Raw genomic sequence first — 25,383 nt, forward strand, 5'->3', positions numbered from 1 at the left:
TTCAAGGTGAGCATTTCTGATGAGTGGGCAAAGCGTGCAAGGTCCCTGCTCCATGCAATTAACTGGAAAGTCAAGCTGCTGGTGGTTCTAACATCTTCAACACATGCCTCCTCCGGTTATCTGGGGGACCATTGTCCTGTCAGCTTGGAGAAAGAGCTTGGAGGAGGAAGAGGGAGTGGTCTATGTTCTAGGCCTTGAAGAGACGCATTGCATTGGCTAGAACTCTGTCGCATCTCACTGACGAGGAGGGTGGGAAATGTAGTCCAGTTGTGTGTCCTGGAAGAAGAGAAGAACATGGATTTCATGAAGAGCTAGTGGCCTCTGCCACATCCCAATGCCAGATAGACATGAAAAGATCCAGCTGCTTATGTCTTGAATAAATGTGCAGAAGTATCCTGGAGAGAGAGATGACAGTACACAGAAGGCCAGGGCTTCTGCAAACTGATGAGAGGGTGATGGTCTAGAAATGACCTTGCAGGGTGGACAGATGGAGTACAGAGAAGTCAGACAAATCTCAGAGGAGGATCCAGTTGATAAGCAGGCTCTGGTGGATGACACTTGGAAGGGGCCTGGGCTCAGACACAAAATCACAGAATCCTCCTCCCCAAAGGGGCAGGAAAAAGGAGGGGATTGGAAACTTGAGGGAGTTATCTGGTTGCTTATGGTGAAATGCTGAATCTTTTCTCAAAGAAAAACTACCTAACACTAAGTCTTGGAGTATAGGGCCTGTGACACACATGTCCCCTTTGGACTTGATCACAAACGGAACAGAGGGTGGTTGACAAAGGGATGGGGCTCATAGGTCTGAAGGGCAGGTAAGGACACTGACAGTGGCCTCAAGGCAAACTTCTCACAGGCTTGACAGGATGGAAAGGAGTCGATTATGAGAAGAAAGAGAACGAAAAAAAAAGCCACCCACAGTCCTCCTAGAAACTTCAACTAAGTGGATGAGGCCTAAGACAGGACCTGGTTGTAAATTTTGTGCTTTGGAAGATTGTTAGACTCAAGTCCCAGTGTGACTGTATTTTATAATAAGGACATTTGTGCAATGTGTTTATTTATCCATTGTGCACCCGCTCACCCACCTATCCATCCGTCTATCCATTCACCCATCATCTGTCTATACATCTACCAAAGTATCCACCCATCCATCATCTATCTGTTTATCCACCCACCAACCTATCTGTCCACCTACCCATTCATCCATCCATCCATTCATCCACTCACACATCCATCCACCCATCTACCTATCTATCCATTCATACATACATACATACATACATCATGTGCCCATCCATCCATCTATCCATCCACGCATCATCTGTTTGTTCATCTACCCGAGTATCCATCCAGCCTTCATCCATCTATCCATCTACCACCCACTAATCTATCCACGTACCCACCCCCTTACCCACTCATCCACCCATCCACCCATACATCCATCCATATGAACATACATATATACATCTGCCATTCCATCCATCCATCCATCCATCCATCCATCCATCCATCCCTCTCCCCACTCACCCACCTTTCCATTCATCCATCCACCCCACCCATCTGCTATCCATCCACCCATCCATCCATCCATCCATCCATCCATCCATCCATCCTTTCAACCTTTCAGAATTTGTTTGCCTATTACATGCAGGGCCTTATGGTGGGTGCTGAACAGAGAGAAAATATAATCTCTGTCTTCAAGATGCTTAACTGTCTAAGAGAAGTAGACACTGTATAAGGAAATAGTAAAGGGGACTGTTTTGGCACTCTGCCAAGAGTCTGTACAGAGCCAATTGGGGGCAGAAGAGAAGGAGTGGCCAGCTGGACCAGGGGGCTCAGGAATGGCTGCACAGAGGAGTGATGGTGCCAGCAGTCCAGGAGGGCCTGGGCTTTCTGGGAGAGCCAGGCATGTAAGCACAGGTGTGGTGCCACAGACAGCTCAGCATACTCAGGGAATGCGAAGATGGTGCCCTCAGTGGGGCACTGGCCCCAGATGGAGAGGAGAGATAAAGAGCGTTACTTCCCATTTAGTCTCTCTAGGTTCCAGTGTTTTTCTCCTATATCAGTGCTCCATCCCTTTAAAGTGGTCTTTTTACTATCCTAGCTCCATTGCTAATTCTCTGAAGAAACAGAGGGAACTCCTGAGCCCCGAGGACCATGTGCAGGCACTCATTTCTCCCCTGGTTTGGTCACAGTGCCCAAAGGAGTTCAACACTGAGATTGATGGTTGCTCACAGCACAGCCACATTTGGCCATTTATTCTTTCAATGATTTCCTTATCTATTTGATAGGCAGATAGGAAGAGTCGTACCTGAATTCTCGAGGCAGTGGATGTACCCAGAAGCTAGAAGAAGAGCAGTCTTTAGGTTGATGATCGTGTGGGGGTCGAGAGCCCCCAGCCCAAGCCTAGGTAGAGGGGCACAGTTTGCCTGGTAAAGCATCATGTGCCATTCACCTGTGCCCTCTCTTTCTATACCCTGAGGGATGGCACACAAGGTCAGCAATCAATTCTCACTCCTTGAAAACAAACAGGGTGGGGGAGTAAGGAGGGCAGAAAGAGGACCAATTTATTTACGGGAAAGGTCAGAATTTAGTTAAATCTTTACAATGTCCAAACAGACTATTTTCAAGCATTCACAGACTAAGCTAATAAATTGCCCCAAAGTGGCCTCTAGGGAATCTAAATGGCCAAATGGCCAAGAGCTATGGTGTGTTTTTGGATAAGTGAGCAGTTTTCAGTATATTGATCATGGCAGATTCTTTTAAGTAGACAAGGACTCCTGAAGTGTTATTTACACTATCAGAGTTCATAGGTATCCCTTTTGCTTGGCCGTTTTCAGAGCCGACACAGATTCTGAATCAAGGACGGCCCAGTTGAGGGGGATCTGCGGTGTTTTCCGGGTGTGGTGAGCACAAGCCTAAAGTGTGGGATTGAAAAGGGAAACCCGGCTGCGTTTATCTCGAGTGGACCTCCAGGCACAGCTAAGCTTCGTGAATGTGAGGCTTGATGCTTCCCAAGGGCAGATCCCAGCAGAAAAGGAATCTGCACGCTCTGCTATGGATCATTAGAACCTGGGCCATGAGAACGCATCCAGTGAGGTGAATCCGCACCATCTGGTTTTTTGTTTTTTTTTAAGATGGAGTTTCGCTCTTGTTGCCTAGCCTGGGGTGCAGTGGGACGATCTCTGCTCACCACAACCTCCACCTCCTGGGTTCAAGTGATTCTCCTGCCTCAGCCTCCCAGGTAGCTGGGATTACAGACGTGCATACCATGCCGAACTCATTTTGTATTTTTAGTAGAGATGGAGTTTCTCCATGTTGATCAGGCTGGGTCTGGAACTCCTGACCTCAGGTGATCCGCCCACCTTGGCCTCCCAAAGTGCTGGGATTATGGGCATGAGTCACTGCGCCCGGCCACTATCTGGTCTTTTAAAAACCTATTGTGAAGGTTAGGCAGGGAGGCTCACAACTGTAATCCCACTGCTTGAGCCCAAGAGTTTCAGATCAGCTTGAGCAACATAGCGAGACCCTGTCTATACAAAAGATAAGACATAGCCAGGCATGGTGGTGCATGCCTGTAGTCCCAGTTACATGGGAGGCTGAGGCAGATCGCTCGAGCCCAGGAGTTGGAGGCTGCAGTGAGCTATGCTCGTGCCATTGCACTCTAGCCTGGGTGACCAGGCAAAACCCCATCTCTAAAAATAATAAAAAAAAAAAGCCAACCAAACCAAAAAACCACCCAGAGCCTGGGATGAATCAGGATTAGAGAGCAGCAGGTGCAGATCTTCGGGGCAACAGGTGGAGATGAAGGCTCGGCCACCTGGGCTGAAGAGCTGGTGTCCTTAGAAAGGTTCTCCTGTTCACTTGTCATTTAACTCTTGTTTGTGGAGTGTTGTGCAGGCCCCGCGAGGTGGCATGGAGGACGGGGTGGCTTAGGGCCCCTGTGATTGAGAAGTAGAGGCAGACTGGAAATACCCAAGTAGACAAACGCACAAAAATACTTCCAAATTATAATTGCTGCTATTACAGAGACAGTGCTGAGACAGGGAAGGGTAAGAATACAGGGGCTGGCGTCAGGACGGAGGTCAGGGACGGCGTCCCCGAAGCAGGGGTGCAAGGGTGAGAAGGAGGCGCCATCACGAGGTGGGAGAAGACAGAACAGCAGCAACAAATGGCCACTGTGGGGAAAGGAGATCCATGTGCTGTGTCGCGAGAGAGCTTGGGGAGGTGGCACAGGACCAGGCTGGAAAGTAACAGAAGGGTGAGATCAGTCGGGTGCAGGGGCTCATGCCTGTGATCCCCACACTTGGGGAGGATCATTTGAGGCCAGGCGTTGGAGACTAACATGGGTAACATAGTGAGACTTATCTGTACAAAAAATAAAAGTAAAAAATAAAAAAAAAAGAAGGGTAAGATCACGTGCAGCAGACTTGATAAACAGTTTACATTTTATTTATGCAAGCAGCCTGGCTTGGTGTCTGAAATTCTACTAAGCGGGGTCTTTTCTTTTTAGCAGAGTAGCAGCGCGTTAATCGTTTCTCATTCATTTAAACCTTTTTGTTCATCTGTCGTGTTTCCTGTGAGAGGAGGGCTAGGGCCACTGAGTGAAACTGAGTTACATAGGGTGGTGAGGAAAGAAAGAGACGGAGACCTGATTTCGGGAGAAGAGGAAACATCTAAGGAATGTGGACTAGGGACAGTGGGAGGAGTAGAGAAATACAGCCGATCACCTGTGCCCACTTCTTGCACAAAGTGGGTCCCAGTTCCTACTAAACAAGTACTTTACCATTGAAAGAATTAGCCTCGGCCAGGCCCAGTGGCTCCTGCCTGTAATCGCAGAAGTTTGGGAGGCTGAGGCAGGCGGATCACTCGAGGTCAGGAGTTCAAGACCAGCCTGACCAACATGGTGAAACCCCATCTCTACTAAAAATACAAAAATTAGCTGGATATGGTGGCGGACACCTGTAATCCCAGCTACTTGGGAGGCTGAGGCATGAGAATCACTTGAACCTGGGAGGCAGACGTTGCAGTGAGCTGAGATCACGACACTGTAGTCCAGCCTGGGCAACAGAGTGAGACTCAGTCTCAGAAAAAAAAAAAAAAAAAAAAAAAAAGAACTAGCCCCTTGGGCTTTGGGGTCACCCAGACCCAAATTAAAATCTGGGCCTGGAACAAGAGGTTTCCTTGTGCTTTTCTTGCCTAGTCTATAAAATGAGGATCTGAAGATGGACCTGGTAGGATTTTTTTTTTTTTGGAGAAGATTAAAGCAGACGTATTTAAAGCACTCAGTGTCATGCCTAGAGCACGGTAGGTGCTCAATAAATATTAATTTCCTCCCTACTGACAACCTAACAATATTTTAGAAGATTGTACTATTTCCAGAAGGCAGCCAAGTGGAAGGATAGTGATAATATTTACCGCTCTTACATAATGTTCTCCCTGGATAAAGAGCCAGCCTGTAATGCCCTGTGCTGAGTGGAGCCTGCACTTGGTGGGCAGTGAGCCCTTCCTCCTAGTCCATGTTTTCCTGGACTGGTGGAAAACCAGTGGAGTGGGGTGGATCTGTCGCTGAGTGTCCAGAGGTAGACTAGTTTAAAAACCTTCCTGGACCTTACCTCTGGATATTCTGTTGAGGATGTCTGAGCTGGGGCCCCAGGTGATTCTGATGGAGCAGAGCGCTTGGGCACTCCAACTGGAACAAGTGACCTCCAAGGCCTTGTGGCCCAGAGACCAGCGGGCAGACGAACACACGCACACTCCTGGTTCGCCACCAGAGGGCGGGCCTGAGGTACGATGACTGAGCAAGGTGCCTTTTGTCCCCATCAGGGACAGAAAGACCCCAGGGAAAATCTGTAGTCACTCAGAGGATGAGTGCAGAGCGGGCAGGGCACGAGTTCTTTAGGAGGTGTGTGCGCTAACTGGGGATAAGAGGAGAAAGCCCGAGTCGACTAGATGCCGTGAAGTGCATGCTTCCTCTGTGCGCTCATGTCCAGCAGGATTTGGACAAATGAGCCTCTTGTCTTCCTGGAGGGAGAATCTGTCCTCAGGACCCCCACAGAGCCCCAGTGCTGGCCTGCAGTCTGTCCAGTTCTAGGCAAAGCAGCATCTGTTTCAAAGAGCCAGTCACTGCTGACCCTCATTTGTCACCACCTGGTCACCCCTGCTAAAAGGATGCAGCCGCAGGGGAAGGCAGTGGGCAGGTTCCGATCCGCAGTCTCTGCCCCTTCAGGGTCACACACACAAAGAAAACGGTCATCGCTGCCTGATTGCATCTGCAGTGAAGAAGGCATCACTTCCAGCTCAAGCGTCCTAGTCAATGCCCTTTGCTTTTGGCAAAGAAGGATTCCAGTACCTTCTCTTTACTGCTGCATTAATTTCAGCCTTCTCTGCAGGATGCATGGGAGGCCACAGCCCTTGGCATCCAACTGTAGCACTGTGGGCATTGGGGATTTTCTTTACCACCTCTGGACTCTGTTCTGTCAGCAGTTTCTGCTTTGGAGTTCCCCTATTCTGTAAAATTCTGAACACTGCACTCATGCAGAAACCCAGGGCACCACAGAAGCAGAAATGGCTACTCCAGCTCCCCAAAGGGGAACAGGAAACCAAGAGCAGTGGTGGGTTAGCCGGGGAGGCAACACGTACGGGCAGACGCTGAGGAACTGGGAGCAGGACAGCCACCGGGGCTGGAGGGACACTGGAGGGACATCTGCCATCTCCCCAGCCCCACTTCCCTGTGGCTTGGATGATGCAAACATGTGAAAAGGGCTGGCTGGGTGCCTCCACTCATACCTCCCTCCCTGCTGCATTCCATCCTGCCGGGGCCCCTAGCCTTGTCAGGCCCTCTGTAAGGTGAAGAAATTAGTGAGACTTTTTGAGAAGGAGTCTGGCTCCTTTGCCTAGGCTGGAGTGCGGTGGTGTAATCTCAGCTCACTGCAATCTGCTTCCCAGGTTCAAGTTATTCTCCAGCTTCAGCCTCCAGAGTAGCTGGGATTACAGGCATCCATTACCATGCCCAGCTACATTTTGCGTTTTTAGTAGAGATGGCGTTTTGCCATGTTAGCCAGGATGGTCTTGAACTCTTGACATCAGGTGATCCACACACCTCAGCCTCCCAAATGCTGGGATTACAGGTGTGAGCCACCACTCCTGGCCAGGAATAAGTAAGACTTTTGAAAGAGTTTTTCTTCCCTGTGAGCTCAAACCTTGAATGGAAGGAAAATCACACTCAGTTATGGTGTCAGTGAGGATTGCATCGTGTAGGTGGTTTACTGAAATGAATGGGGTCACACAGGAATGCACAAAGAATAATGGGAGGATGGAGAAAAGGACAGTTTCAGAAATTGAGAAAAAATTACTAGAGACTCCTTGTACCGAGACCAGCTCAGCTATAGAGACCCTCACCCTGGTGGCGCTGAAGGCATTGAGAAGCAGACACCCAGATAGAACAGCAAAGTGGGATTATCAGGGGGCCATCAGCCTGAGGGCCTCGGGCAGACTCTGACCACGAGTTTATTCTCTCTGAACAGGTGATTCTTACTAACAGGTGTTCTGTGTTTTCTCATAGACCCAAGATAAACTAGGTAGGCAGCTGGTGCCTGCTTACCACTGATCACAGACATACTAAAAAGTATTCTCAGGCCGGGCGCGGTGGCTCAAGCCTGTAATCCCAGCACTTTGGGAGGCCGAGGTGGGTGGATCACGAGGTCAAGAGATCGAGACCAACCTGGTCAACATGGTGAAACCCCGTCTCTACTAAAAACACAAAAAATTAGCTGGGCATGGTGGCGCGTGCCTGTAATCTCAGCTACTCAGGAGGCTGAGCCAGGAGAATTGCCTGAACCCAGGAGGCGGAGGTTGTGGTGAGCCAAGATCGCGCCATTGCACTCCAGCCTGGGTGACAAGAGCGAAACTCCGTCTCAAAAAAAAAAAAAAAAAAAAAAGAAAAAAAGAAAAAAAAAAAAAAAGTATTCTCCACGAGAGAGCCACGGGGGCAGGGTCACATAGCCCGAGCTTACACAATTGTTTTCACCGGTGTGTGATACACATCTACCGTCTTGCCACTTTAGAATGCCCCAAGCAGTTTTCCACCTGGAAGGGGGCCAGCCAGGTTTTCCTCACCATTGTTCTTCTTAGCAAACAATATAATTTTATCCTACACTCAGCACTTCTGAGCAATCATACACTCAGCGTTTCTCAATACTTTATATGACTCCGAGGTTCACTTTAGGATTGGGGGCTCTCTCCCTGTGTTCTACCAGGCTTGGTGGTACAGAGCAGTTTTGTTAGAGGAGGTGGAGCTTAAAATCTAGGGAGTCCCTCAGAAAATAATAAGCTGTTAATAATAACGTTAGGTCCTTCTGTAGTTTCGGGGGCTTGGAGAAGAGGAGCTGGCTGCCAAGAAGGAAAGCCCAGCAGAGGGATAGTCCTGGCTGGGTACAACGGCTCATGCCCGTAATCCCAGCACTTTGGGAGGCCGAGGCGGGCGGATCACCTGAGGTAAGGAGTTTGAGACCAGCCTGGCCAACATCGTGAAACCCTGTCTCTACTAAAAATATAAAAATTGGCGGGGCCTGGTGGGGCATGCCTGTAATCCCAGCTACTCGGGGGCTGAGGCAGGAGAATCACTTGAACCTGGGAGGCGGAGATTGTAGTGATCCGAGATTGCACCACTGCATTCCAACCTGGGCAATAGAGTGACAGTTCGTCTCAAAAAAGTGATAGTCCTAAGGGAAAGGCCTGAGTCGGGGATTTTTTTGACATTGAAACTTACTTTGATGGTGATGAGCAAGAAGAACCTTTGGCCCTCATCATAGCAATGATAGCACTTATTTATGCACCAAATGTTAAGAGCGCCTGCCAGAGACCAGGCAGTGTGCTGGTGGCTGGAAGAAGAAGAGGCTGTTTGCTTCTAGTAGTCGTGGCCTGATGGAAGAAATGGGCAAATCACTACAGAGCAATGGGATGGTGTTATAGTAGAGCTCAACACAGGAAGGAGTGCTCAGGCTGTGGGGGGCAGAATGGGGACAACTTTAAAGATGAGGTAACATTTCAGTCGTTTTGGAGGGAGGGAAAAAATGGCTTAGGGCAAGGCATAGATTAGGGAGGGCACATTGTTTTCAAGGGCAGTGAGAAGTTTGCTCTGACATTGTGTGCCTGCATGCTCTGAGCATGGGGACAGAGTAGGTGTCCAGGGTGGGGAGTTGAAGCTGTGGAGGAGACAGGGGTCAGACTCTGGTACAGCACCTGGTTAAAACGCATTCTTCCCACTCATGGGATCATGCAGAATGCTGGGATGTTACCATTTCACTAAACCATTGTCTCATTCAGGTACTGCATCTGGCTCTTTTCCTGGTGCTGGGAGGGAAGTATGGGAAAGCAGAGGTTTGGGAAGGGGCTGTGATTGTGGAACAGGCAACTTTACATTGCTTTCTCATGTTTGGCATGCATTTAAGGTTTAAAAGTTCAGAAAAGTCATGCCTGAGAAAAGGTTCGAATATTAGATTCATAATTTTATGGAAATTTTCATTGAATGTTTTTCTAGAGATTATAAAAAACATAGTTTATCTGTTTCCTCCCTCCTCCCCCCACCAGACAGGGTCTAATTCTGTCACCCAGGTTGGAGTGCAGTGGCACAGTCTTGGCTTATTGCAGCCTCAGCCTCCCAGGCTCCATTGATCTTTCTGCTTCCGCCCTCAACCTTCCCCTGCCCCCAGTAGCTGAGACCACAGTTGCTCGCCACCACGGCCAGCTAATTTCTTTTGTTTTTTTTTGTTTTTTTTTTTTTTTTGAGATGGAGTTTTGCTCTTGTTGCCCAGGATGGAGTGCAATGGCGTGATCTTGGCTTACTGCAACCTCCATCTCCCAGGTTCAAGTGATTCTCCTCCCTCAGCCTCCCGAGTAGCTGGGATTACAGGCCCCTGCCCCCAGGCCCATTTGATTTTTGTATTTTTAGTGGAGACATGATTTCACCACTTTGGCTAGGCTAGTCTCTAATATTTCTGTTTTTAAGAGACGGGGTTTCGCCATGTTGCTGAGGCAGATCTCCAACTCCTGGGCTCAAGTGATCTGCCTGCCTTGGCCTCCCAAAGTGCTGGGATTACAAATGTGAACCACTGTGCCCAGCCCCTCATTTAATTCTTACAAGGATCTCTGAGGTGAAAGTGTGAGACCTGTTTATCTGTGCGTTTTTGTCTTTTAAACACCTTCATCAGTGCAAAGCAGGTGGAAAATTCTCCCTATCCCTTCCTTACTTTTCCTAAATGCGTTGAATTGTAAATATGGTGAGAAATGCAGATTGTAGACGGTTCTCTTCCTTGGTGAATTTAAACCATTTGTTTGGTATCTTTCGTGCCAAATACTCTCAGAACGGACAAATCAATTTACACCTTACATTTTTGGATATTTACGAGTGGAAACGTCAATTATCATGGATTAAGAACCTCATAGCAATGGCTATAAAATTTAGACTGCAGCCAATGAGACAGACACAGAAACTCTTGGAAGCTTTTATTACAAAACCAATGATTCAATCAATAGTAAATTGGTAAATAACAAGATATTATTTAAATCCATTAAGCTCAAACAACGGGGAGGGGGGTAGGGAATCCAACAAGAATACAAACTAACAATATAATTAGAGGTTACTTTGTTTTAGAGTCTCGTTATTTATCCCTTGCCAAGTAGTAGCACTTTCCTTGTGAGCTAATAGGACACTCCTCCCCACTGCCCTGTCCTCCGCAGAGCTGGGACTGACTGTGGGTTTTTCACAAGTAGAGAGGCGTATTTTAAGCTCAGACTCGTGACTTCAACCATTACCGGTTCACAGCAATACTTGCCAACATCATCTCACCTTGCTTGTGGCATATCAGATTGCTGGAGGGGGAAGGGCTTCACTTTTTCCTGCAGATGCACAGCTAAACCGAACTTGAATGAATTAACCAGCGGTGAGGCTCCCTGCGTGCCCTACAGTCCCTTTCTGGGACTTCAGATTTTTACAGGAATCAGTGAAAGGGAGAATTTCACACCTTCTCTGAGTCTGGAAGGAGGGACATTTCCCTCAAGTGGCCAGGGTGGTCAAGGGTAAAAAGATTGGGAGTCAGGCCTACAGCAGCCTGAATTATTCTCTATTTATCTGGCTAAGCTCTGCTGAGCAGGTGTGAGCCAATTACATACTCTGCCTTCCTCCCCCGCCCCCCTGGCTTGGATTACATAGGGATTCTCTTTGACTTCAAGCAGAGGAGCCCGAGAGCTAGCGGGGCTGGTCCAGATGTTTTAGTTATTGTACCTGCCAGGGCAACCCCCCACGGTGACGGCCCCCGGTAGATTCCTGAGGATCAATTGGATCAGCGTTTTTCTTCCCCAGGGACCCCGAAGTTACAGCACCTCAGCATGGCTCGGACAGGCAACGCCAAGGGGTCCCAGGCCTGCTCAGTTGCTAGGGCCGCGAAGGGGCCTTGAGTGCGTTTTAAGTGACTAGGCTCTGCCTGGGGGGGTCAGGACTCTTGGTTTTAAACTCCGATTCCGTAGGGTTTCCCCGAGACTCAAGTTTCCCTTTCTCGCGGGATATAAGCTCTTCCTTTCTTGCTTCTTCACAGCTCAACTCCTCCTGCATGCCTCACGAGGCGGTGTGGGGCCCGTTCATTTGCCCTGTAAACCTTGAAGCCCTGGGACGCTGGGAACCCGGCAGCTTCCCTCGACAGCGCTGCAGGCACCGGCGAAAAGCGCCCCCACGTACCCCGCAGGAGGCCGAGGTGGGCGTAACGAGAAAGGCGGCGCCCTGGGCCCAGATCGGGCCGCCTCGGCCTCTGCGGGCTGCGGCTGCTTCCCACTCCCCAGCCCCACCAAATTCCCCGCGGGCCGGAAGGCACAAAAGGATGTCTCAGGGCGGGGTTTCCCATACCCCGCGGCCTCCCCCGGATGCCCCTTCCCGGCTCCGAGTTGGAAGGGTTTCCTCCGGGCTCTCATTTCCTGCAGCCGGGCGCCTGCCCGCGGCCCAAAACCCGTCCCAGCAGCCTCCCCCCGGCCCGCGCCCACTCCCCGCCCGCAGGAGCCGGGTCCGGACGCCCACGGGGAGCAGCCGCCCTCTCCCGGGCCGGGCGTGGCCGGGCCCCGGCCCGCTGTCGCTCGAGTCCGCAGCCGAGCCAGGGCGGGGGCCGGGCGAGCGCAGCGCCAGCGACGGCGGGGGAGGAGGGCCCGGGCGCCCTCCCGGGCCGCGCGGCGCCGGCCGGCGGTGCAGTCGCGCGCTCGCCGCCAGCGAAGCCATTGGCTCGGCACAGTCACCCCACGCAGGGCTGCCGCGGCGGCCTCCGCGGATTGGCGCGCGGGCGGGCGGGCACCGGGGCGCGCGCGGGCGAGTGCGTGCAGCTCCGAAGCCCCGCCGTCTCGGATCCCGCCCCTCCCCCCAGCCGCGACGACTACCCCTCCATTGTCCCCGCGTGGCCCAGGCCGCGTCTGGGGCCTCCGCCAACCCCCGTCCCCATCGCCCCGGCCCGAAGAAAGCGCGCGAAAGGCGCGCTCCCCGAGCGGGCGCCCGCGCCGCCCGCCGCCCCCGGCCGTTCACTGCCGCATTTCGCGCTCTCGCGCCGCGCCCCGCCCCGCCGGCCCAAATTTGCATGTCCCAGTATCGCGGCCAATCGCTGCTCGCCTCTCTCGAAGCGGATGGCTTTTGCCTGGGAGGAAAGGGAGTGGCTGGCGGCGCATGCGCCACGGTGGCCGACTTGAACCGAGGCTTTTATTGCTGTAGTTTATTTCCACCCCCTTCCCTCCTGTTTCTCTCTCTCTCTGTCTCTCTCTCTCTCTCTGTGTCTCTCTTTTTTTCCGCCCTAGCTGGGGCTGTGTTGGAGGAGAGGAAGAAAGAGAGACAGAGGATTGCATTCATCCCTTACGTTCTTGAAATTTGCTAACAGCAAGACCAGCGAAGCGGTTGCACCTTTTTCAGTCTTGCAAAGAAAAAAAAAACCCCATAAAACAAACCGAGTCCCCTTCCCGGCAATTTTGGCCTTAAAGCTGCCCTCCTGAATTTAATTTTTTCCCAGGAGAGAGATGTCTTATCAGGGGAAGAAAAACATTCCACGCATCACGGTGAGTTTGATACTTGGGAAGTCTGCGGTTGGCCAGCCACCTTTTGTAGCACAGAAGGTCTAAGGAATTTAAAAGAGGAGGGGAAAGGAGAGGGACCGAACTTTTTTTTTTCTTTTCTGTTCCTAACGGAGGCGATGGTGATGGTGGTGGCGGTGGTGGGAGCTGCAGTGATCCAGGGTTAGAAGTCGCATCGTTTGCAAGGCGCTAACCAGGAGCGCGAGCGCACGGAGGGAGCCTTAGGTAGCGCGCCAGACCCGCCAGACCCGCTCTCTCTTTTATTGTCAGCGAGAGATGCTGCAGCGCCGGCTGCGGGGTGCGAGCAAATGGATGCCAGATTGAATATGCATGCCTGGAGCTCGGATATTGTTCTCGGGCTGCGTGCTGCGAGGCTGGACTCCTCCAGCCGCGGTGCGGAGATGGGGACTTGGATCTTCCCGGGTCTTCTGCCCCCACCCAAAAAAGCGCTTTCTGGAGCCTTCTCTGGGTCCTTGGAGAAAGGAGCAGGTTTCAGCCCGAAGGCGTAATGACAGCGGAGGGATGCTGAAGAGGGCAGGGTGTACCGGAATGGTGCGGAAACGCGAAGGAAAAACAGGGACGAGGTGATGAGCAGAGGAGGAGGGCGGGGGCCCGGGCGGGGGCTTCGTGTTTGCCAGGAACCGGTTTTGGGTGCTCCCCCACCCGGTTTTCTCGCCCTCTATTTCGGGGCTGGGGCCCTGGCGGAGATTCGGGCTCGTTTTCGCGTCTCTCTTTCGCCCCTTCTGTGCCCGGGAGGCGTCCGTGCTGGCGCATACAAAGCGGACTGCAGGGCGGGCGCGGGACCGCGGCGAGCTGCCGGGTGCTAATGGCGCTGCGCGACGCGGGAGCAGATGGCCCGGCCCCGGCCAGACAATGATCGCGGCGGCCGGAGGACTCGGCGCAGTGCTGGGGCCTGGGCTTGTTGGTGTGCAAGCCTCGGGGAAAACGTCTGTGCAGCGAATTCGCGATGCCTCAGACATGAGCACCGGTTCTTGATCCGTCCTCCCCCCTGCTCCCGCCCTCTCCCCATCTTTTCCTGGAAACATTCGTTCGTCCTATTCTTTCCATCTCCAGTGAAATCCCAGGGAAGGGGGAACACCAGGGAAATTCATTGTTACATAAGGATATGCAGTTGAAACAGGCCAGCAGATTCCCGGGTAGAACCCAGGACTGAGGCAGACATGGAAAGATTCTTTTAAAACAGTCAGGGTGTGTTTTTAGGACTGGATGTAAGGGCGCGCATTGGCCCCGGTTTTCTCTTTAGCCACGGGCACCCCAGCTTCCTCTCCGTGCACAAGGGCACACCCATCCGCAGGAGAGAGAGGGGGAGCAAATGCACAGGGGAGGGGGCGTGTGCTCAGAGGATTTTCTAGGATGAGCAGAAGGGCGCTAGCTGCTTCTTGAAGGCAAAGACCCGAGATCCCACAGGGCCGGCATGGGGCACCCACCCTTGTGTATTCACTGCGCTGGAGGAAGGAGTGGTGACTCTGGGGAGTGGGGGATGGAGAGCAGCTTTGCAGCAAGCCTCAAATAATTTGTTTTCGTGAATGAACAAGGCAGTTTCATTTTGACAGTGGGGAGAGGAAAAAAAAAAAAGAAAAGCAAAGAATCAACAAGACTTTTTTTTCCTTCTTTTTTTAAAGAGCGCCCCCTCCATCCTTTAAAAAATCTGGTTGCATTACCAGAAGACCTATAGCATAGTGTTCCTCCCTCTCTTACCACTGCCAGCCTCTTATGTAAGATGCTTCTGGAAGGCACTAGAGTGAACGGGGGTGTGGTGTTTGACTTTTTTTTTTCTTCTTGGCATCATGTTGGCTGGGGGTATTCGCAGTGATGGCTGGGTCAGGTACCAAAGTGACTATGGAGTCAGGAGGTGAAGGGCGAGGCCTCCCCTTGCCTTCCAGGTGATATTTATTCCATGGAAGCTTAGAAATCTGGGAGAGAAGAAGGAATCATTGTAGACGCAGGACAAGTACGCTGGTTCTGGTAACCTGGGCAAGTGGCCTAACGTCTCTGAGCCTGGGTTTCCTAATGTGTCATGGGAATAGAACCTGACCTCATCCACCTTGCAGATTTCTTTCGAGGCTCTGATGGCATGATATGCATGGCAGGGCTTCGTAAAGGTCTTTACACTTACCTTATACAGGTGCAGGAATTATTGTTGGCTGTTCATTGGCTTTCCAAAGTCTCCGTCAGGATCAAGGACCCTGAAGTGTACAAAATTAAAATGATCTTATTGGTTTTCAGTATGTTAGACAACCCAGGTGTGTGTGCATTTATGTGTATAATTATCTTTTCCCCTTGCTCTCTAGTAGCTTATCTATTTTCTAAGGATTTTCTGTGATTTCCTTTTCCTGGTAGCTCTAAAGAGAGATAGCACCTGCTGAGAATATTGTTTTATAACTGAATTTTGAGTTAACTCTTGTCAAAAGAATGCCGTTCTTTGAAATGTGTTGCGTATTAAAAGGGCAGTATATGGTTGAACTTGTAAGGTTTAAGCCCATTCTGGATATTACAGGTGCATACTTACTGAACACTGGCTGCTAGCATTCCCTTCCATCAGCAGCATTTGCAATAGCGATGAGTCATAACGTAGCACTTTGGTCACATTCTCAGCGCTTATCTGCTGGCTGTCCTTTATTTTTTGTGTAAATGTCTCTGGTTAATATATAAGTGCATCAGCAATGTATAGTGGCATTGCGTTTTAGAATTTGCTATCTCATGTACTTTATCATGGCAGTTTACCTTTTTCTTAACAGTCTAGTTAAAATAGCATATTTTTTTTTTGCAGTCTTTTCCCTCCCTTTTTGCTATATTTGCTGTGATACACCTCAAAGATAAATGCAAATATAAAGGACAGACTAAATGGAAACCTTGCTGTGGTTGAACCCAGTGTGTTTGTGTGTTATATCCCATGACAACCGATTTTTGGTCAATTTTGCTTGATACATTGTTGCCAAGACATGGCTTTCCTATATGTGGATTTTTTTTTTTTAATTGAGGCTTAGCCAAAAGACATTTTAAAAAGCATTATCTTCTTTATATGAAATATTTTCACTGCTTTTTTTTTTCCCTTTGAAGTCCAAGGCCTAATTGAAAGAGGTGATTTGTTTCTCTAGGATGAGCTTTCCTGGTGTGTTCTGACTCATCAGGTGATGAATAGGTTCCAGGCTTACTTTTGTCACCGAACCGTTCCAAAATGGGCTTATTTTGAACATCACTTTTGAATAGTGAAGATGTAACCTTAGCTCACATAGCTTAGCACCTGTGTCTCTCATATGTCAGTTATGTATTGTGACCTTACTGCCTCTTTGTTTCAGAGTGATCGTCTTCTGATCAAAGGAGGTAAAATTGTTAATGATGACCAGTCGTTCTATGCAGACATATACATGGAAGATGGGTTGATCAAGTAAGTCTAACTCACGATATACAGATGTATTGGAATACTTTCCAGGCTTCCCAAGCATTAGCTACCGTTCGCGTACATAGAATCAAACTTCAGAAACTTCAGAGAGTGACCAACTTACTATCTGTTTTAAACCGGTTTTGATTGGCGGTATTTAGTAAATTTGAAAATTCAGATTTAAGGAATTCAAAGCAACATTTAATGCACACTTGTTGCATTATGTATTACGTAATTTACTATTTTTTAGCTGAGGTGATATGATATCTTTTTGTTGCCACTTCAAATACTTGGTTTGTGATATGCTGAATATATTAGAGGGTTTCCTAGAATGTAGTTGTTTGAGTTGGATTGCCCAAGGGACGAAAACGTGAAAGACAGCCTCGTTTATTAAGCCAGCACATCTGCTTTCTTCATCAAGAATCCAAGTTGGAGGGGCCAAAGAAAGATACCAAGTTAATTACCAAGTAATACAGACAAATAACTGCCTTAATCCTGAGGGACGTTTAGGTTTTATTCTAAGTGGCAACTAGTGCAAATAAGACTGCCCTTGTGTTTATTGTGTTAATGTTACAAAGGAGAAGCAACAGGGCAGTTCCTGAGTTGGGGTATTTTTGGACTCTAGAGGGTTAAGGGAGCTGAGTTCATCCCAGTATCCTCCTGCCCTTTCTACTGGGGCAGCTCCTGGGGCTCTGGAGAAATAGCACATCTGTTTAAAGACAAACACTGCAGCCAGTGACAGCTTTTAAATAAGCAGCATTCATCAAGGGATAGCTGTAAACCAGTCCAGAGGAGTGGAAAACTGGAGTGGCTGTGCCTGTTGCCTGGAAGCTCACACCCTGATTTATGAACCTAAAATAGATTTTAACATTTCCACGTTTAATGTTTTCTCCATGTGTGTTTGCTGTGACAGTCTCAGCTCCAGGCTCTCAAATGCCAGGACTTTCATGTTCCATTTTCCCTCAATTATAAGGCGGCACGATGCGGCCTGGTTGAACGACACTGGCCCAGAAGTGTGCAGGCCTGTGCGCTATTTTTACTCATCGCTAATTAGAACTTTATCAATTCCTCCTTGATTAATATTCTCTTTAAAAAATTGGTAGAAAGATGTAAAAATATTTTTTAAAAATTGGAAAAGAATCGTGTCCCCCAACATAATAAATATACATTTTCTGCCTTTTTCATTATATTCCAGCTGTTAGCTTTTTCATTATCTGAATGACTGAACACATGCTTCCGAAATTTTAAATCATTGCAATCAGAGTGTTCACTTTTTTTTTTTTTTTTGGCTTTGTTTTGTTCTTCCCCACCCTTTCACCCCTATTTCCCCTCTGGTGAAAAGGATATGGTAAAAATAAATGTAAAGTACAGCCAGATCTGGAGAAAATTGCTATAGGATAATTAGCTCAATTGTAGATGTTGTAAAGGGAGTTTAATGACAGTTTTTAGAAATGTCGTGGGGCCTTATCATTTGATCTTGGGGGGTTTCTTGGGGACAAAACCTCTGTGAGTGGGGCCAAGTGATGCCTTATTTGACTTTTGCTTTCTAATATACTCTGCATTGCCTCTTGCTGTGGGGTAGGAGTGGAGAGTGTTGTTATTATGAATCATAACGATGATCTGAAGCGCCCATACAGAGTGGAGGATGGTTTATAGGTTAGTGAAAGTAGCTGCCATGCCCTATTTGAGTCCATGTTCCATTTATAACCCTTTTCACCAACCTTGTTTGTTTAGGCAAATAGGAGAAAATCTGATTGTGCCAGGAGGGGTGAAGACCATCGAGGCCCACTCCCGGATGGTGATCCCCGGAGGAATTGATGTTCACACTCGTTTCCAGATGCCTGACCAGGGAATGACGTCTGCTGATGATTTCTTCCAAGGAACCAAGGCGGCCCTGGCTGGGGGAACCACCATGATCAGTAAGAAGCTTAAAAACCATCATTGTAGTGCTTAGGAAATGTGAGAGTTTGCAAATAAGTCTGTGTTGTTTGATTCTTTTCTTCTAAAAGTTGCTGTCCTGAGCCACTTATCTACCAAATAAGGGGGGGAGGGTGTATTACCCATTTGTCTGATTTATTTGTGCTCACTTTCTGTCAAATTTTAAGTTCTCCCATTAAACTGGAGAATATGGTTCTAGGGAGTTTCCATAAGATGAATGGCTTCTGGCTTTCTCTCTGTGTGGCCTTTTCTCTCTCGACCCCCAAATGTGATTTGGTTTTAAAAACACCGCATTTGAAGTCATTCCAACACCATCAACTTTAAGCCATTTCGCATAAGTATTTGATTGTGATTTTCAGAAAAATTCCTAAGAGTGCCTCTTAGAATGGATGGGGTGCAGCAAATGAAATGTTGAACCAGGAACTCCAGTTCCTCTGATACGGAAATCAAGAGGGGGTGATACTGTCTAGGCTGGGTTTACCATAAAAGGAATCACGCAGCCCTACTTGGAGGGGTCCCACAGATGAAACAGTTGCCTTTTAGATATGAAAATTGCTGGCATCCACAGCTGGGTGCCGCTTACGTATTGCTCCAAGGGGTTGTGCTTTTTGTTTAACCAAATCTGAACTGTACTCACTGGACACAGCACATGTATTAAGAGTTTGCTTGTGAACTGCCAGATTCCAGCATGCCTACTGGTTGTCCTATTCACAAATGCCATTTTGTTTTTTGAGGAGGTGGACAAGTTGCACAGTCGCCCGTCAGATACACATTTTTAAAAATAGATTTTATGCAAGGGTGAAAGTCCACATAGAGTCTGTCATATATGAAAAGTTAGCACTGCAGTTGAGGAGAGGGTCTAAGTAGAAAAGACTCAGCTATTTCTGCTGTAGAAAAGCCTATCTTACTAGTTATTTTTTGGGCGGCGGTCTTTTTACCTGTGGCTTTGGGGTCTATCTGGAAGCTTCTTTTCTATCTTGCTTGAGCTAGAGGAATATTGCTCCGCCCTCCCCTCCTAATTTGAGTTCCCTGCATTTTATTTCATTTTTATGGTTTTTTGTTTTTGTTTTTCCCTGAGATGGAGTCTTGCTCTGTCACCCAGGCTGGAGTGCAGTGGTGCGATCTCAGCTCACTGCAACCTCCACCTCTTGGGTTCAAGCAATTCTGCTGCCTTAGCTTCTTGTGTAGCTGGGATTACAGACAGCCACCATCATACCCGGCTAATTTTTTCTATTTTTAGTAAAGATGGGGTTTCACCATGTTGGCCAGGCTGGTCTTGAACTCCTGACCTTGTGATCTGCCCAACTCAGCCTCCCCAAGTGCTGGGATTAGAGGCATGAGCCACCTCGCCCGGCGTGTTCCCCTACATTTTAAATTACAACTCAGCTTCTGGATTCTCTCTGTCCTGGTCTTCAGGGTCTGAAACATCAGGAACAGCTCTCTCCTGTTTCAGCTTTCTTGGCACCACTGATTAAAGCCTCCGAGTGTAAGCCTTGCGACTTGTGTCTTGCTGCACATGTTGCCCTGTAACCTAGTGGGTGCCATTTTCTGGAGTTGTGTGTGTGGGGGGGTTCTTTTACGCAGACCTAGGGAGAGCAGAGCCTGCACCTTGTCAGTTACTGGGGAATCACTGGCAGCTGTGGGCATTTCTGCCTCTCCGCCAGGGCAGGCTGTGGAGAAACACTTGAACTTGGAGAAGCCTAGACTGTTTGGGTGTCAGCCGGGAAGGCCAAGTCAGGATGATCGATCATCTGCCTCAGTTTGGAGTTCAGAGGGAAGCCCTGCAGGCCCCTGCATTGGTCACAGAGGGTCAGTGTTTATAATGGCTATTATAAACAATATTTTTCTGGCTGGGCGTGGTGGCTCATGCCTGTAATGCCAGCACTTTGAGACACTGAGGTGGGTGGAGCACTTGAGGTCAGGAGTTTGAGACTAGCCTGGCCAATATGGTGAAACCTCAACTCTACTAAATATACAAGAATTAGCCAGGTATGGTGGTGTGGACCTGGACTCTCAGCTACTCGGGAGGCTGAAGCAGGAGAATCTTTGTACCTGGGAGGCAGAGGTTGCAGTGAACTGAGATCATACCATTACACTCCATCCTGAGCAATAGAGTGAGATTCCATCTCAAAAAATATATATATATATATATATGAATATATTAAAATATATTTATATATAAAATATATGTATACACATATATATAAAACACACACACACACACACACACACACACACACACACCCCTCACTGGAGGGGGATATGCCAGGGGTTAGGAGTCTGGAGTGCTGGTCCCCTTCTGACAGTGACTTGCTGTGTGGCCTCCAGTCCCTGCCCTACTGTGTGCCGTAGCTGTGCATCTTCACAGTGTGGGATTTGCACTGGATGACCCAGGAAGTCCTTTCTGGCTTCTACATTCGGCCATTCACTGAAACTCACTCACTGAAACTCAGAGAGATTTTGCCTCTAATCAAGTACAGTTTGCTCAGCAGATACAGAAAGACCGTGTTTTCTCTCACACTTGTAAGACGCCTCAGCCCACTGTCTCCTGTCCTGCGTTCCTGGATCTGCCTCTTCCCTCCACACGCTTACCCTGTGCTTTGGCCCTTTGCTGTTGCTTTTGATTCTTTCCTTCCTTTCCTTCCTTTGGACCCGGGAGGCACAGGTTTCAGTGAACTGAGATCACACCACTGCACTGTATCCTAAACAACAGACTGAGACTCCATCTCAAAAAAAAAAAAAAAGTCTGGAGTGAATGGTCAGTGTCATCTATCATTGGAGGGGAAATGCCTGCAGCCAGCAGTTAGGAGTCTGGAGTGCTGACACTCCCTCGCCCTCTTGCCACCCCTCTGACTTTTTCTTTTGCCTTCCCCCTCAGTGGCTCTGGCCTTCTTTCCATTCATCCAGGTGGGTTCCTTCTGTTTAGGGACGAGCGACGTCCTCTCCAAGTGCTGCACCTGGCCCAGGGACCTGGGAAGAGTCAGCAGATGGCCTTATGGGCAGGTGGTCCGGAAAGGGGAGGGAACAGCTTGACTGCCCACTCTGCTTTCTTGGCCAGAATGCGATGGCATTTGCAAGGAGGCTGTGATGCAATCCAGCTATAGGGTAGGGGGTCTACTGAGCAAAGCTCAAGGAATAAAAGTCATCAGAGGTGGCAGTGTATGGTTAGCATGGTGACCCCCAAATGCCATTGCTTTTATAGCCCGAGAAAGAAAAATATTAACTACTCTTGCAAGGAACCACCTATGGTTACTGACCCCTGTGGAATTTCTGCTAGCCTGCCTTTCCCTTGGGGACGGAATGGTGGTAATGCAGATGAGGAACTGAGGATTTTTTTTTTCCTTTTTCTGCTTGCTGGTCATTCTTTCTGCATTGCTTCAAGTGAGTGAGTGGCCGGGATTTGCTTCACAGGGAAGGAGGCCTTGCAAGGAGAAGTAGCTTAATGCCACTTCATTGGCACCTGTGACCTGCTGCTTTCTTTGACTTAACATCTTGAGTCCAGTGAGAAATGCTTGGGCACTTCGAAAACTTCACAGGCCCAGTCTTGCTGAAAGAAACAATTAAAGTGGACTGGTACAAAAATAGGAAAATCTCCCTCTTCCTCCCAACTCCCCTCTGCGCTGCCCGCATGCCCTCCACCCTCCTGGCATCCTGGCCTTCTCCAGACCAGGTCACCATATCAGCTGCCCTCACAGGTAAATCCTCACGTGCCTCTTTGCTGGCTCTGTTTCCCAGGTCACAGGCCCTGGAGGCTCCTTTCTGTCTGAAATGGCGCCGCATGTCGAGGAGAATGCAGCCAAATATTCTCGGTTTAAAAAAGGAGATGGCATGTCAGCAGCAGAAGATAATATTATTGCCATTAAACAGAGCCTGCTGTTGAGAATTGCACAATGGGATCTTTATGAGGAGGACTCCCTATGGAGCAGGGGAAATGCCCTTTGCCCTTTCCATCCAGTGGCGGGTGGGCAGAGATTGCAGACATCCTCTGCAGGCGGCATCCAGACCGGCCCAGGGGTTGCGGGGGTGGCTGTGTTGCTGCTTGGGGAGAACTCGATGGAGTTCCCAGGGGCTTCATGGTCATTCGAGTTTAGGAACCCAGAGTTTCTAGGAAACAGCTGGGAACAGTTACATCTATTTTTTTTTTTTTTTTTTTTTTGTGACAGAGTCTTGCTATGTTGCCCAGGCTGGCATGCAATGGCGTGGTCTTAGCTCACTGTAGCCTCCGTCTCCCAGATTCAAGTGACTCTCCTGACTCAGCCTCCTGAGTAGCTGGGATTATAGGCATGCACTACCACACCTGGCTAATTTTTTGTATTTTTTTGTGAAGACGGGGGTTTTATCTTATTGGCCAGGCTGGTCTTGAACTCCTGACCTCATGATCTACCACCTAGGCCTCCCAAAGCGCTGGGATTCCAAGCTTGAGCCACTGTGCCCAGCCCAGTTACCTCTGTTTTGTAGAGGGGAAGACTGAGGCCAGAGGCACCAAGCCAACTTTGCAATACTTACCCTGTGCATCGGTGCAGGTGTCCAGGTGTGGAATGTACGCCTGTAGCTCTCACTGCCATGTCGTGGAGGGTTCTGACACACGGGCCTCACTGCCTGCCATGGGCCACCTTTGCTGTTAGCCTCAGTGGCCTCATCTGCAAAACGGGGTAAGTTTTGGCAAAGGTGGACTGTGGTGGCATCATAGCGGCATCTGCCTGGTAGTCAGCACTCCCACGTGGTAGCTCTTGTCCTTCCATCCTTGCTGGGTGCCGGCACCCTCCCATCTCTTGCACACTGAGCTCTACATTCCCCTAGAGCCGCAGAAATAGGCCCCAGCTGCTGGACGCTTGATCTGAGCATTCACTGAGTTCAGGCGTTCTGCGGGCGTGGCTGGTGGACATGCTTTACATGTTGCAACTGAGGGCTACATCTTGAAACATCCCGCTTCCTGGTTCCCACCCTACCTGGTTAAAGTAGCGAATCTGCTGGTGGGTCTTTTGACTCTGTATTTGAATCTGATGCTTGAGGAGCTGTTTGAAAGCACGACTTTCAGGGGTCCCTGCCAGATCTGCACACTCTGGATCTCCTAGGCTTGGGAGCCATCGCTCTGAATGCCCTTTCTGCTCACATGACCTCGAGGCTTTCCCTAGAGGATGTGCTACCTCAGGCACAACACACCCACAGGCTTTCTGGTCCCTCGGCAGCATCACACAGCAGAGATGGGGATCGGATGCGAGCAGGGAGGAGGAGGGGAGCTGCCGCCGCCGCAGTGCTGGAGACGGCCCTCCCTCCTGAGCGCCAGCCTTGTCACTTCTCCTCTGGCTGTGGCTCCCAGGATGTGCATCAGGCACCTCCATCTGATAGTCCCCAGTCAGACTGCCCGCCTGCTCCCTGCCGCCTTTCTGGTGCCCAGTCCTGGAGAGGGCTCCTTTGAGGTCCTGCTGGTGGCATCTTCATGTCCTTGTGCTGCCTCGAGTTGCTTTCATCTCTGTGTTACCTCTTGCACTCTTTCCTTTACCTGCATGGATTCGGCCTTTGTTAATTCTTCCTGGATTTTGGCCCCAGCCCTCTGAGGAGTCTTGCTGTATGTCCCTGGTCTCCTGCCTCTTGCCAGGCTGTTTCTCGAGCACAGCTCTCATTGTGCCGCCGCCTTTTTCTGAAGCCTTCAGTGACTCCCTCTTGATCAGAGAATCAGCCCATGTGTCAGAACCCTCCACGACATGGCCCATTCCTGCTGCCCCAGGCCAGACTCACACTGTCATCTCAGCCAGGGATGCCCTCCCTTTCTTTCCCTGCCTCCAGAAGCTTTGTCCCCCTTGATGGCTCAGCCTGGGTCTTCCCCAGGCACAGAGCTCCTCCTGGAATCTGTGGCTGCTGTGTGGCCCCTTGGCAAACATTGTGCTTTTATCCCACAGCCCAGGTGTCTTTCAGCCTTGCATGTGGTTCAATCAAGGCCCCTCTGTCTCTTACATTTCCCTATTCCCTGCCGCCTGGGCAGCCTCACTGCTCAGAGGTACTCTGTTAATGCTCATAGGTGAATGGATGAATGAATGAATGGTTAAGTGAATGAATGAGTACACTAATGAGACTGGACTTTCTGCTTCCTCTGAGTGATGCCAAGAGGCTTAGTGTCACAAGGAGGGAGCAGGGTTTAGGTATCCGATGTGGACTGTGTTCCTGCTGATGAAAGCAGCCGCTTGCTCTGCAGTGGCCCCTTCTGCAGCCCCAGCTCCCTGAGTCCCTGTGGTCAGCTCTGGCCTTGGTGGGGGAGGGTGGCAGGAAGGGGAAGCCCAGAACCCAGGCATGGCCTATAGTTGTGGATGGGACAGCTCCCTCTGTCTGGGCTGTTCTTCAGAAGGGGGTGGGGACAGCAGCTCTTTCATTGGTCTTCTTTCGGGAGAGCCTGCTTTCCAAGTACAGAGGGTCACGACATGGAGAAATCACATGGCCCAGCACCACGGTGGACCCAGCAGTCATTTCCCCAAGTGCCTTGGGTTTGTCCTGGCTCTTCTCAGCGAGCCTCCCATGGAGGCAGGAGGGCTGGGAGGAAGACGAGGTGGCTTCCTGCGGGGACGTGGCTCCCGGTTGTCACTGCGGTATATCCATGGCTTGTCATTTGTTCATCCATGTGGCATTTGGGTTGCTCCCTCCTGATGGTGAGTACACATGTGTGAACGCATGCACACACTGTAATATGCATGTGTCTGTAATTGATACTTTAATTATTCCCTTTGCAGTGCTCATTTGACTCGGGTTAGAAAGTGTTTACAAAAACGCCTGACCACATCAGACCTAAGTTTCAAAGTCCAGGACCAAAGTTGTCACCACAAAATCTGCCTGTGGCCTGGCGATTAGAAAGCCACGTTATCCAATGGGCCGTCGGTGTGGGCTGGTTCTCTGTGCTCCTCCCCTGGTCTCCAGTCCCAGCATGGTTGAGGTCACACATTTCCCCTAAGGATGCG

At 49.7% G+C, this 25,383-nt stretch overlaps 1 protein-coding gene across 3 annotated transcripts in view; it reads left to right on the plus strand.

The window, feature by feature from the left end:
• The window catches only part of DPYSL2 (dihydropyrimidinase like 2), a 139,472-nt gene that overhangs the window by 44,520 nt on the left and 69,569 nt on the right, over nucleotides 1-25,383 (plus strand). The window contains exons 1-3 of one of the 3 annotated variants that reach the window (XM_003937192.4): nucleotides 12,703-13,080; nucleotides 16,416-16,504; nucleotides 18,233-18,417. In XM_003937192.4, coding sequence (XP_003937241.1) covers nucleotides 13,042-13,080; nucleotides 16,416-16,504; nucleotides 18,233-18,417 — 313 coding nt within the window. In that variant the 5' untranslated portion in view covers nucleotides 12,703-13,041. Of the gene's footprint in view, nucleotides 1-12,702; nucleotides 13,081-13,559; nucleotides 13,680-16,415; nucleotides 16,505-18,232; nucleotides 18,418-25,383 lie in introns of those variants that run through there. The other 2 variants (XM_039461039.2, XM_010347762.3) reach the window with 2 other exon arrangements.

Source organism: Saimiri boliviensis, chromosome 13 (assembly GCF_048565385.1).
Source record: "Saimiri boliviensis isolate mSaiBol1 chromosome 13, mSaiBol1.pri, whole genome shotgun sequence".
Lineage (NCBI taxonomy): Eukaryota > Metazoa > Chordata > Mammalia > Primates > Cebidae > Saimiri > Saimiri boliviensis.